This window comes from Mizuhopecten yessoensis, unplaced genomic scaffold (genome assembly GCF_002113885.1).
Source record: "Mizuhopecten yessoensis strain PY_sf001 unplaced genomic scaffold, ASM211388v2 scaffold10069, whole genome shotgun sequence".
Classification (NCBI taxonomy): Eukaryota; Metazoa; Mollusca; class Bivalvia; order Pectinida; family Pectinidae; genus Mizuhopecten; species Mizuhopecten yessoensis.
Window position 1 is genome coordinate 201,751 of NW_018408363.1, and position 14,252 is coordinate 216,002.

The window sequence follows — 14,252 nt, forward strand, 5'->3', positions numbered from 1 at the left end:
TATTCTGTGTTAATTTAGTTTTCTAATTTTGGGTCAATATAATGAATTCTAATTTTGGATCAATATAATAAAATTTTAAGCCAGCGTAAATAACCTGTTATACGGTACATATAATTACAACGAGACATTTAGTTGTACTATGTACAGTAGTGATGCATATATCAATTACCAATTTTTCGTATCAACCTTTCGTTGTTAATGGGAGGGAAACCACATGGCAAAATTGAAATAAGTCCTGAAAAAAGATACCACGATTTAAAACAAAATATTGCACGATAAATGAAATTTTAACAAAAAAGCAAGGTATTGAGATGTGAGAGACTTGAAATTGTACTTTGACACACATTTCAGACGACCACTCCAGAGTGATATTAGATCCTGGTGAGGAATATGCTGAAGAGGTTGGGGCAGATTACATCAATGCAAATTATATCGATGTAAGTACAGTATGATGTTGGTGTCTTGTGTACCTCGTTACTGGTTGGCTATTTGTAGTCTCAGTAAATGAAATTGGATTAATGCTGGATGATTACAGTTGTCTGATAACAAATTACCTGTCACTTAAAGATCCTTGTACCACTGCCAAAAGCTGTAACTGTGCTTTGGAAACTTTTTTCAAACAGGATTATAGCTTTGATAAATCATTTCTTAAAAGAAAACCATACCTTATGGGACTTATGTGAAAAAAATAAAAATAAAAATAAATAAGCAGTAACAAGTGTTCTGAGTGTAAAAAAAAATAGCTTGTCTAGACTGTGATTCCAACCCTGGACCTCAGATTGTTAGCTCACCTGGCCTGAATAACTAAAAGGCCCAGGATGTTGATATTTAGTCAGTAGCATACTAGGATGAAGGGCTACCAAGTTTGTTTAAATGCACGACCTTGAATCATATTCAAGGTCACAAGGAGCAAATATGTTCAAAATGTTTAAACAACTTGTTCTGAATAACCAAAAGGCCCAGGATGTTGATATTTAGTCAGTAGCATACTTGGATCAAGGACTACCATGTTTGTTAAAGTGAATGACCTTGACTTATATTCAAGGTCACAGGGGTCAAATTTGTTTTAAATCTTTAAACGACCTCTTCTGAATAACCATGGGTCCCGGAATGTTGATATTTTGCAAGTTGCATCCTGAGATGAAAGGCTATATAATTTGTTCAACATAATGACCTTGTTCGACTTTCAATAACAGGGGTGGAATGTTTTTAAAAAAAATAACAGGATCTTTTGAATGAATTTTATTCATAAATACTGATATTTTGCCTGTAGCTTTATTTTAGATCACTTTTAAGGTTACAAGTGTGAGATTTATACCAGGTGAGCAATGCAGGCCCATTGGGCCTCTTCTTTTACTATTGCTCTAACTGTATGAGCTGCCCGGTCAACAGAACTGTCCAGACACAACTGTGCTACAGTTATTCCAACATGAAATCAAAGGGAGGTTACTGTATACACGGGAACCCACAGGGCAGTGGGACAGGGATCCTTAATGAGATATTATTTGACCTTAAAAAAAAAACATTTCGTTAAGTCATTTTAATCACTATAAGAATGAAATGTGCTAAAATAAGAATACTACTAAAAAACTCTTACAGTATGTGTTAGAGTTTTTTAGTAGTATTCTTATTTTAGCACATTTCATTCTTATAGTATTGTGCTGAATTTTGATTGCAGTAAATATGAGTGTGTAAATTCATCTATATAATGCAAGAATTTGTTAAAATTTGATAATGTACTAAAATATGAGTGCACTAAAATCAGTACAATATGTAGTCTTGTAAAATTTTGAGTTGTCATTGTATGTAATGTGATCATTCAGTACAAGTTCTAAATGTAAATATATCTGCAAGACACTTGAAATCTTTTTACTTAGCAAATGTTATAAATGTATCTCCACTGATTTTTGATTAAAATAAGTCAGTTTCTTGAAATTAGAATATTTTGACATTTTTTCTTTCTTTTCTTTACAAAGGGATATACCAAGGCAAATGCCTATATAGCATCACAGGGTAAGTAGTTCATTGTTCTAAATTTGTAACGTTTTACATTCTTACCTTTTAATTGGACTGTGTTCTTAATTCTGTTTATGGAAAAAAATGAATTTCTGTCATGCATGATCTCATAAAATTTCTGAAAATATTTTTTTTCATATTGGAGTTGAAATTCATTGTACATGTATTAAAATCATTGAGATTGAGTGGAATTTCAACATGTGAAGTCTTCTTTAAAAACAGGGGCAACAAAAGTGATGATACGAGACTTTTGGAGAATGGTTTGGCAGAAGAAGACTTGTAAAATTGTCATGCTTACAAATGTCATGGAAGCATGCAAGGTTAGTAAAGTTGACACATGGTTGTAAAGTCATACATGTATGTGATTTGATATTAACCGTTTCAGACATATTCCAAAATGTTTTCCGTACTCCATGATATTGGTGGTATTTTCAATACTTCAACTTTACACATTTTATCTTTAATATTTGTACACATTTCATCTCTGATATTATTTCCTTACGCTTGTTCGTCCAGATAATCGTACCTCGTTTTTAGCTCACCTGGTCCGAAGGACCATGGTGAGCTTATGCCATACCGCGGCGTCCGGTGTCTGGCGTCCGTCCGTCCGTCAACTTTTCCTTTAAAACGTTTCTAGTCCTGAACGGCCAAGTAGATATTGACTAAATTTGGTCTGGTCCAATAGGGGAAATAGAGGTAAAACCTTTAAAATCCTTCTTCTACTGTAGGGATTAAGGGATGTTATTCTAATTTAGTCTGGAGCATCCTTGGGCCAAGGGGACTCAATTTTGTATAAATGGTGGGTGTGGCCCCCCTTGGGGCTGAGAGGTGGGGCCCAATAGGGGAAATATAGCACATTCTTTAAAATCCTTCTTCTTCTGTAGGAATGCCAGGATTTGTTCCATATTTTGTCTGAAGCATCCTTGGGTGAAGGGGAACCAATTTTGTATAAACCGTGGTTCTGGCCCACCAGGGGCCTGAGGGGTGTGANCTGAATAACTAAAAGGCCCAGGATGTTGATATTTAGTCAGTAGCATACTAGGATGAAGGGCTACCAAGTTTGTTTAAATGCACGACCTTGAATCATATTCAAGGTCACAAGGAGCAAATATGTTCAAAATGTTTAAACAACTTGTTCTGAATAACCAAAAGGCCCAGGATGTTGATATTTAGTCAGTAGCATACTGGGATCAAGGACTACCATGTTTGTTAAAGTGAATGACCTTGACTTATATTCAAGGTCACAGGGGTCAAATTTGTTTTAAATCTTTAAACGACCTCTTCTGAATAACCATGGGTCCCGGAATGTTGATATTTTGCAAGTTGCATCCTGAGATGAAAGGCTATATAATTTGTTCAACATAATGACCTTGTTCGACTTTCAATAACAGGGGTGGAATGTTTTTAAAAAAAATAACAGGATCTTTTGAATGAATTTTATTCATAAATACTGATATTTTGCCTGTAGCTTTATTTTAGATCACTTTTAAGGTTACAAGTGTGAGATTTATACCAGGTGAGCAATGCAGGCCCATTGGGCCTCTTCTTTTACTATTGCTCTAACTGTATGAGCTGCCCGGTCAACAGAACTGTCCAGACACAACTGTGCTACAGTTATTCCAACATGAAATCAAAGGGAGGTTACTGTATACACGGGAACCCACAGGGCAGTGGGACAGGGATCCTTAATGAGATATTATTTGACCTTAAAAAAAAAACATTTCGTTAAGTCATTTTAATCACTATAAGAATGAAATGTGCTAAAATAAGAATACTACTAAAAAACTCTTACAGTATGTGTTAGAGTTTTTTAGTAGTATTCTTATTTTAGCACATTTCATTCTTATAGTATTGTGCTGAATTTTGATTGCAGTAAATATGAGTGTGTAAATTCATCTATATAATGCAAGAATTTGTTAAAATTTGATAATGTACTAAAATATGAGTGCACTAAAATCAGTACAATATGTAGTCTTGTAAAATTTTGAGTTGTCATTGTATGTAATGTGATCATTCAGTACAAGTTCTAAATGTAAATATATCTGCAAGACACTTGAAATCTTTTTACTTAGCAAATGTTATAAATGTATCTCCACTGATTTTTGATTAAAATAAGTCAGTTTCTTGAAATTAGAATATTTTGACATTTTTTCTTTCTTTTCTTTACAAAGGGATATACCAAGGCAAATGCCTATATAGCATCACAGGGTAAGTAGTTCATTGTTCTAGATTTGTAACGTTTTACATTCTTACCTTTTAATTGGACTGTGTTCTTAATTCTGTTTATGGAAAAAAATGAATTTCTGTCATGCATGATCTCATAAAATTTCTGAAAATATTTTTTTTCATATTGGAGTTGAAATTCATTGTACATGTATTAAAATCATTGAGATTGAGTGGAATTTCAACATGTGAAGTCTTCTTTAAAAACAGGGGCAACAAAAGTGATGATACGAGACTTTTGGAGAATGGTTTGGCAGAAGAAGACTTGTAAAATTGTCATGCTTACAAATGTCATGGAAGCATGCAAGGTTAGTAAAGTTGACACATGGTTGTAAAGTCATACATGTATGTGATTTGATATTAACCGTTTCAGACATATTCCAAAATGTTTTCCGTACTCCATGATATTGGTGGTATTTTCAATACTTCAACTTTACACATTTTATCTTTAATATTTGTACACATTTCATCTCTGATATTATTTCCTTACGCTTGTTCGTCCAGATAATCGTACCTCGTTTTTAGCTCACCTGGTCCGAAGGACCATGGTGAGCTTATGCCATACCGCAGCGTCCGGCGTCCGGCGTCCGGCGTCTGGCGTCCGTCCGTCCGTCCGTCCATCAACTTTTCCTTTAAAACGTTTCTAGTCCTGAACGGCCAAGTAGATATTGACTAAATTTGGTCTGGCCCAATAGGGGAAATAGAGGTAAAACCTTTAAAATCCTTCTTCTACTGTAGGGATTAAGGGATGTTATTCTAATTTAGTCTGGAGCATCCTTGGGCCAAGGGGACTCAATTTTGTATAAATGGTGGGTGTGGCCCCCCTTGGGGCTGAGAGGTGGGGCCCAATAGGGGAAATATAGCACATTCTTTAAAATCCTTCTTCTTCTGTAGGAATGCCAGGATTTGTTCCATATTTTGTCTGAAGCATCCTTGGATGAAGGGGAACCAATTTTGTATAAACCGTGGTTCTGGCCCACCAGGGGCCTGAGGGGTGTGACCCAATAGGGGAAACATGGCAAATTATTCTTTAAAATCTCTCTTCTTCTGTAGGAATGAAAGGATTTGGTCCATATTTGATGTGGAGCATCCTTGGGTAAAGGGGAACTAATTTTATATAAACAGTGGGTGGGGCACCCCTGGGACCTGAGGGGCGGGGGCCCAATAGGGGAAATAGAAGTAAAACCTTTATAATCCTTCTTCTACCATATAGATCAAGGGACTTTATCCTAATTTAGTTTTGAGCATCCTTGGACAAAAGGGACTCAATTTCGTATAAACAGCGAGTGTGGCCCCCCTGGGGACAGAAGGGAGGGGCCCACTAGGGGAAACAGCAAATTCTTCAAATACCTTCTTCTTCTGTACGAATGACAGGATTTTGTCCAAATTTGGTATGAAGCATCATTGGGTGAAGGGGAACCAATTCTGTATAAACGGTGTGTCTAACCCCCCTGGAGGCAGATAGTCGGGGCCCAATAGGGGAAATAGAGGTAAAACCTTTAAAATCGTTCTTCTACCATAAGGATTAAGGAATTTTATCCTAATTTAGTCTGGAGCATCCTTGGGCCAAGGGGACTCAATTTTGTATAATCAGTGGGTGTGGTCTCCCAGGGGACAGAAGGGTGGGGCCCAATAGGAGAAATAGAGGTAAAACCTTTAAAATCCTTCTTCGACCATCGAGATTAAGGAATTTTATCCATATTTAGTCTGGAGAAGCCTTGGAACAAGGGGTTTCAATTTTGTATAACTGGTGGGTATGACCCCCCTAGGGGCATAGGGGTGGGGCTCTGTTTGAGGTTTGTTCTCGCTATATCTCAAGTACTGGATGGATCTTTCTGAAATTTCGTATGTACTACCATGGAGTGCTATATCTTTACTTCATACCAATTATTTTAAACATATTCAGGTGAGCAATACAGGTCCTCTGGGCCTCTTGTTAGAGTTTGTGGTGATCAGGATTACATTATAAATTGCAAATTCAACAGTATTGCTAATGAGTGGTCAAATGAGACTTCTTTTCCCTAGGGTTATATTTAATACCATGTTTTGTTTTTCTGCAGAAAAAGTGTGACCAGTACTGGCCTGACAGTGGCAGTATGAAGTATGGTAGTATTAATGTGGAGATCCTGGACACGGCAGTGTTTACTGACTTTACAATCCGCACCTTCAACATCTCGCTGGTAAGTGTCTGCATGTCAGACTGGTAGACTTACCAATAGGCGGTATTCCATTGTTAGGACTACTGGGTATGTGTCTGATCTATGTCACAGTATTTCTCGTTTAAACTTGTCGTTGAATGGCTAGAATAGAAGCCCATAAGGCTGTTTAAGGGCGTTTGACATCCAGGTGTTGTCCGGTTCAAATGATACCTAGCTAGTGCACTGTTAGAACAGATAAGATTAGTGGTTGACCCTAATCGAAGTTCTGGGAATCTGAGTAGAGTAAGGGGGGTAATGCACAAAAATGTTTCCTCAAAACAATGTGACAATTAATTATATTTCTCTGAACTTATGTTCAAATTAAAGATATACTATTTCCTTTTCCAAAACTTACATTCAAATTAAAGATGTAGATTTTCTTTCGTCAAAACAATTTGATTTCATATATATAAATCGGACAGGGAGATGTTTTATGTCTTTTTGTTTAAGGATTTTTTTTATAAATGTATAAGTAGAAGTATAATGATGATACAAACAAATGTTCTGTCGATCTTAAAACAAACTTGTGGTTAATATTTGTATATTTACAAAATTCCAAGAAGAAAAAAAGAACATTTTTTAGTAGTTTTCTCTCTATCGGTGCTTACCCAGTTAGACCCCTATTTGGACCAAAAATCAACCTTAGCCATCGACAATATGAGCAAGGATTCATCAAGGGGGCTCAAAAACAGCTTGATAGACATCTGTCCTTTAAGGAAAGCATACAGAAGCAAGCATCTACAATACTGAAATGCATGGTGCAAATCTTTTTATGTTTGTTTTTAATAGAAAAACTTCGCTGTGGAATAGCATCAAACAAAGTTCTTTTGTTTAACATTGAAGTTGATAAATGTGCATGAGCATCTCTGGAAACTGTAGTGTAGACTTGCAATCTTGGAAGAATCCCTAAAAGGTCAGGAGCATGTGTACATCAACACAGCGTGATTGGGGGAGTCGTATAAAAAAATCCTCATGTCAGAGGTTGTGTTGGTATTAAATTTGATAAAGAGTTATAGAATAAATGTATTATGGTTATAAGAACAGTCTGGCAACCCACTCCCGTCTCAACAACTTGCCTGTAACTTCCAGCCTTGATATACTCATTTGTGCTGGGAGACAAAGCTAAAATTCAGCTGGTCAGATGTTTCAGTAAGCCTGCTTAACATAGCAATAGATAGTCGATATTATCTTATATTTGGAAGAGCTTCTGGACAACGACGATCCACCTTTGCATGTCTTCTTTTTCCCAAACCATGCTTCACATAATATTTGATTAGATGACACAATAGAATTAACTAGGAAATGATGCTAGATATATTTCTTGACACCTTGAGCTTGAAGTTCATTCAATATCTTTATAAAGTCTTTCTTGTTGCTTGAAGTTCATTTACTATCTTTATGAAGACTATTTTGTTGTGCATGCCATGCCTTGTATTTAGATGTGTTCAACCCTTGTCTTTTTGAAGAACGAGTCTAGTCGGACTGTGAAACAGTTTCACTTCACATCCTGGTCTGATCATGGCGCACTGACCTATCCAACACCACTGCTCACATTCAAGCGTAAGGTTGAAACGTACACCCCAGAGAGTACGGCTCCAATCATTGTACACTGCAGGTAACGAATCCTTAGTACTTACATCAATTATGTAGTGAAAAGATATTTAGCATGTTGCATTTTTGCTATATATATATGAATACTTTTAATATCTCACCTGGAATAAAGTGCCTTTCGGTTTATGAGATGGAAGTCATATATCTTTAATAATTAAAAAATAACTTCTTCTGAATTAACCCAGTCTTTTGCTCACCTTAAAAGCGGGTCAATGTTATTCATTTGAACCATTTTGATAGCCCTTCAGTCCAACAGGCTTCAGGCTAAATATCTTTACCCAAGTTCTCCCATTGTAACAAAAGGCTATCAGCTGCATTCAAATGAAATAAGGATCAAGTGTTTATTTTAATCTTCAAAACATTTTCTATAAAGATTTATGAGGTTTCGAGTAATGATATTTGACCTGTATCTTGCTTGTGTGAATGGCTATTATGTTGTAAGTTGACATGGACCGACTTTCTCAGTCAAGGGAGTCAAATGTATGATAAACTTCACAGTGTTTCTCTTAGGTCCTCGAGTCCTAGAGTAGTAGTATTTAGCCTGTAGCTTGCTGGGGTAAAACACTATCAAGTTTGTAAATGCAAAGAAGCATGACAAACTGTGAAGATGCATGAGTAATTTAAATCTTCCAACAAAGATCGCTCCATAAGTTATAATGATACCTATTTCGCTAATTTGCCTACAACATTGAAGAACAGATGAACGATAAAGACCAATTGGGCCTCTTGTCTTATGCATGCAGACAGAATATTTCTATGTACAGTACTTGAGTACACCCTCAATTTGTTATCCAGTTCAGTGAAATCACTCCAGAAACCGGCACTTTCGGTTTCAAATTTTTATCAACCTTTCTAAAACGATTGAATATGAAATGAGTTTGTGTTTCATGGCCAATGCAGAAATTTGTTCAGTACTGTGTTGTGTTACAGTGCCGGTATCAGGTATTCGCTATTAAGAGATTAAGAGTATCTGTGTTGTGTTACAGTGCGGGTATCAGGTATTCACTATTAAGAGATTAAGAGTATCTGTGTTGTGTTACAGTGCAGGTATCTGGTATTCACTATTAAGAGATTAAGAGTATCTGTGTTGTGTTACAGTGCAGGTATCAGGTATTCACTATTAAGAGATTAAGAGTATCTGTGTTGTGTTACAGTGCAGGTATCAGGTATTCACTATTAAGAGATTAAGAGTATCTGTGTTGTGTTACAGTGCAGGTATCAGGTATTCACTATTAAGAGATTAAGAGTATCTGTGTTGTGTTACAGTGCAGGTATCAGGTATTCACTATTAAGAGATTAAGAGTATCTGTGTTGTGTTACAGTGCAGGTATCAGGTATTCACTATTAAGAGATTAAGAGTATCTGTGTTGTGTTACAGTGCAGGTATCAGGTATTCACTATTAAGAGATTAAGAGTATCTGTGTTGTGTTACAGTGCAGGTATCAGGTATTCACTATTAAGAGATTAAGAGTATCTGTGTTGTGTTACAGTGCAGGTATCAGGTATTCACTATTAAGAGATTAAGAGTATCTGTGTTGTGTTACAGTGCAGGTATCAGGTATTCACTATTAAGAGATTAAGAGTATCTGTGTTGTGTTACAGTGCAGGTATCAGGTATTCACTATTAAGAGTATCTGTGTTGTGTTACAGTGCAGGTATCTGGTATTCACTATTAAGAGATTAAGAGTATCTGTGTTGTGTTACAGTGCAGGTATCAGGTATTCACTATTAAGAGATTAAGAGTATCTGTGTTGTGTTACAGTGCAGGTATCAGGTATTCACTATTAAGAGATTAAGAGTATCTGTGTTGTGTTACAGTGCAGGTATCAGGTATTCACTATTAAGAGATTAAGAGTATCTGTGTTGTGTTACAGTGCAGGTATCAGGTATTCACTATTAAGAGATTAAGAGTATCTGTGTTGTGTTACAGTGCAGGTATCAGGTATTCACTATTAAGAGATTAAGAGTATCTGTGTTGTGTTACAGTGCAGGTATCAGGTATTCACTATTAAGAGATTAAGAGTATCTGTGTTGTGTTACAGTGCAGGTATCAGGTATTCACTATTAAGAGATTAAGAGTATCTGTGTTGTGTTACAGTGCAGGTATCAGGTATTCACTATTAAGAGATTAAGAGTATCTGTGTTGTGTTACAGTGCAGGTATCAGGTATTCACTATTAAGAGATTAAGAGTATCTGTGTTGTGTTACAGTGCAGGTATCAGGTATTCACTATTAAGAGATTAAGAGTATCTGTGTTGTGTTACAGTGCAGGTATCAGGTATTCACTATTAAGAGATTAAGAGTATCTGTGTTGTGTTACAGTGCAGGTATCAGGTATTCACTATTAAGAGATTAAGAGTATCTGTGTTGTGTTACAGTGCAGGTATCAGGTATTCACTATTAAGAGATTAAGAGTATCTGTGTTGTGTTACAGTGCAGGTATCAGGTATTCACTATTAAGAGATTAAGAGTATCTGTGTTGTGTTACAGTGCAGGTATCAGGTATTCACTATTAAGAGATTAAGAGTATCTGTGTTGTGTTACAGTGCAGGTATCAGGTATTCACTAATAAGAGATTAAGAGTATCTGTGTTGTGTTACAGTGCGGGTATCTGGTATTCACTATTAAGAGTATCTGTGTTGTGTTACAGTGCGGTATCAGGTATTCATTATTAAGAGATTAAGAGTATCTGTGTTGTGTTACAGTGCGGGTATCGGGTATTCACTATTAAGAGTATCTGTGTTGTGTTACAGTGCGGGTATCTGGTATTCATTATTAAGAGATTAAGAGTATATGTGTTGTGTTACAGTGCGGGTATCGGACGGTCAGGGACCTACATTGCCCTGGACTACCTGATGTACCAGGCCAAGGCGGAGGGAGTGGTAGATGTGCTGAGAAGCGCCCAGCTCATGAGGTGTAACCGGATAAACATGATCCAGACCTGGGTATGTCACACCCTCAGTTTAAAATCTCTTATTACAGGACTAAGTTTGCTACAAACGTCTCTAATACAGACCTGGGTGGATCACAAATATCAACACTTAATGAAGAAGTATAATCGTTATACTGTCCTCGAAATCTGATTCAAACAAGATCTTTCACTGCATATATTCCTCTGTGATAAATTCTTGATTTAAACTCACCCTTCTCTGATACATTACCTTGTGGGATCTAACTGTGTTACAGTGTAGGATATGGCACCAGGACATCAGGGCTCACATTCCTGTGCCTTTCTGTCTCTAACCAATCAGCGTGATGACCTCTAAGCTCAGTATTGGATAGCATACCTAAAGCATACAGATAATGAATGAAAGTCTAGTAGAAAATGACCCCCCATGTAATATTATATGATCCTGCACCTGAGATTAAAATGAATGATTTGTTTTAAATAAGATTGCAGACCTAGGTATGCCTGACACCCACATTATAATCCTCCTTGTTACTATAGTGGAACTGGACTGGGTCCATCGTCGGCGACCAGGTAGCTCAATTGGTAGAGCATCCGTCTAGAGTTCAGAGGGTCCCGGGTTCGAACCTCGGTCTGGCTGTTACATTTTCTCTATATCCTGTTACATTACATATATCCTAATTCTTGTTTCATCATATATATAATTATGATGATGTAGAAATCAGAAATTTATTAATACCATGCTCTACATACAAAATAGAAATATGTTGTCCTCTTTAAATAAGAAAACAATGACAACAAAATATTGAAATTTATTGAATGTTCTGTTTGATTTTAACCAACAGGAGCAGTATGTGTTTGTATACGAGGCTCTGTTAGAAGCCCTCAAGGCTGGAGAGACCACCATTCCAAATGACCAGTTCAGACGGAGATATGAGGACATGTCTACTCTCAAGCCTGACCAACTTACTACAGCCCTGGATGATCAGTTCAAGGTTAGAGCTATAATATTTATCAATGTGTACAACGGTTAACTTATCAAATGGGCTGCGCTGGCTGAGTGATCAAGGTGTCTTACATTCTGCTTACACTAGCCCTCCACCACTGGGTTGTGGGTTTGAGGCCTACGTGGGGGCAGTTCCAGGTATTAGCGGCAGGTTGGTGGCTTTCCTCCACCACCAAAATCTGGCACATCCTTAAATAACCATAGCTGTTAAAAGGATGTTAAAAAACAAACAAACAAACAAACTTATCACATACTGGAACTACCTTGTGACCCAGTATGTCCTTATAGTATTCATGGGCTGTTATGATTACATGTGACAAGCCATGAAGATTATAAACAACTACATCGTATGTTGTCTATGGAGTATGTAACTTAAACTTACGGTCTGTGTTATTCAGTCTATATAAAAAGTCTGATGTATTTTTTAAAATGCATGTTTTGTGTGTGTTATCTAGGCATTACAAGAGGTCACCCATACCGTGGATACAGATGAATACAAAGCAGCCATGTTACCAGAAAACCTCGGTAAAAATAGAGTCAAGAATATTTTACCAGGTAATTATAATTATTTAAAAACAATACTGTATAACATGAAATATTCGCGGTGTATTAACTTTCGTGGTTTTCGTGGTTGCAATGGAACCACGAACCTAAATACCACAAATATTTCTACAATTCGAAAGAACATAAACAACGAAAATGTGAAAATGATATGACCTTTATTTCAATCAATCATGTGCACACAAAAGTATAAGCTGATACATTGTACATGTATGATTATGACCATGTAACAACAACGAAGGATACGTTTGCAAAAGAATTTATTATGTCGCGAGAACAGGTCAGTGTTTTCTTAGCATGATGTCAACACTCCCACCGCAGTTATATTTACTTTACCTGTGTGATGATTGTTTTAATCGTTTGACGTGAACAGAGGAGTTTGACAAGTGTGAATCTTTGCCGTTTTAAAACATACCGCAAATGTGTTACAGTGTTGGACCAATGATTCTCGAAATGACAGGTATATATTTCGATGTACGTGGCTAACAATGAAAACATTTCGTTGTATGGGCTAACCACGAAAGTTTGTACCTTCAAAATAAGTTGAAAGCTCCAAACCCCGAAAGAAATGACACACGGACATTTCATGTTATACAGTTGATTTTTCTCAACACTGTTCCATAGATAGGGTAAGAGTGGTATCATCTCGCTCTAAGATGTTTAGTAGTAGTAGTACATTCGTAGTAGTATAGCCTGATCACGTTAAGGGTATCAACATTTTAATTTGATACTTACAATCGTATTTTGGTATAAATATTAGAAAAAACAAAATCAGGAAATTCAAGCTGTAGGTTGCGAAGTGAGGGTAGACACCTTGTGTAGAACTCCATATCATAATCTATTTGTTGTATAAGACACCTGGTATAACATACTATTAATATCACTCAACTTTCCAAACATTATGTTAATGAATCATTTTCCCTTTTCAGCCAATCGATGTCGGCCACACCTGTACACTCAGGTAGAGGGATGTAACGACTACATCAATGCCATATTCTTATCAGTAAGTTGTGTACATCAATGCCATATTCTTATCAGTAAGTTGTGTACATCAAAAAGTAATTGTGAGGGGGAAGACATCACTTGAGATTGAAAGATACATTCTTAATATTTATAGTGGTATGAAATCACTCAATAACGTACATATTCCATAATGTACAACCCGTACATCTTGTAGTAAATGTATGTAAGCAACTTGGGCCCCTTTCCAGTGTCCAGTTGAACTTGTTTATCTGTATTGAAATGTAACATTTTCGGATATAAATCCTGGCAGACCTGCAAATGTTCACGCAGGCCATGCAAGGCTTTGTCAAGGCTTTGTCAAGGCTCGCCTGAAAGCAGCATCAGATTATTAGGTTCGACCTTATTCCGTAAACTAACAACTCCGGTCCAACCAGTTCAACCCTTTGAATTGCGATAAACGAGTGCGGCCTTGGTTTCATACCATCTTTGATGTTTAGGTGATACAAAGGAGGCCTTCTACAAAGCACAACTGCGTACTGTTTGACGGTTACTGTGCGTGAAGCTGCAAACATACAGCATGTAGTTGTGCTCTTGATAGGCCATAACGTGTCAGCACATTGGTTTTAGAGTGAAGATTATAGGTTTTACAGGATGCAGCAGTGATGTTGCTGATTCTTTCCATTTTGCATTGTTTTTATACGCCCGTCGAAGACGGGGACGTATTATGTTATCACGTGAGCGGGCGGGCAGGTGGGTGGGTGGGCGG

The 14,252-nt window shown here is 36.9% G+C and overlaps 1 protein-coding gene across 1 annotated transcript in view; it reads left to right on the plus strand.

Annotated features, from left to right (window-relative positions):
• LOC110459459 (receptor-type tyrosine-protein phosphatase kappa-like) overlaps window positions 1-14,252 on the plus strand; it is a 45,901-nt gene that overhangs the window by 24,359 nt on the left and 7,290 nt on the right. The window contains exons 13-21 of the mRNA XM_021511723.1: window positions 352-437; window positions 1,977-2,013; window positions 2,239-2,336; window positions 6,300-6,419; window positions 7,904-8,052; window positions 10,858-10,993; window positions 11,802-11,951; window positions 12,418-12,517; window positions 13,453-13,526. Of these exons, the coding sequence (XP_021367398.1) occupies window positions 352-437; window positions 1,977-2,013; window positions 2,239-2,336; window positions 6,300-6,419; window positions 7,904-8,052; window positions 10,858-10,993; window positions 11,802-11,951; window positions 12,418-12,517; window positions 13,453-13,526 (950 nt within the window). The remainder of the gene's footprint in view (window positions 1-351; window positions 438-1,976; window positions 2,014-2,238; window positions 2,337-6,299; window positions 6,420-7,903; window positions 8,053-10,857; window positions 10,994-11,801; window positions 11,952-12,417; window positions 12,518-13,452; window positions 13,527-14,252) is intronic.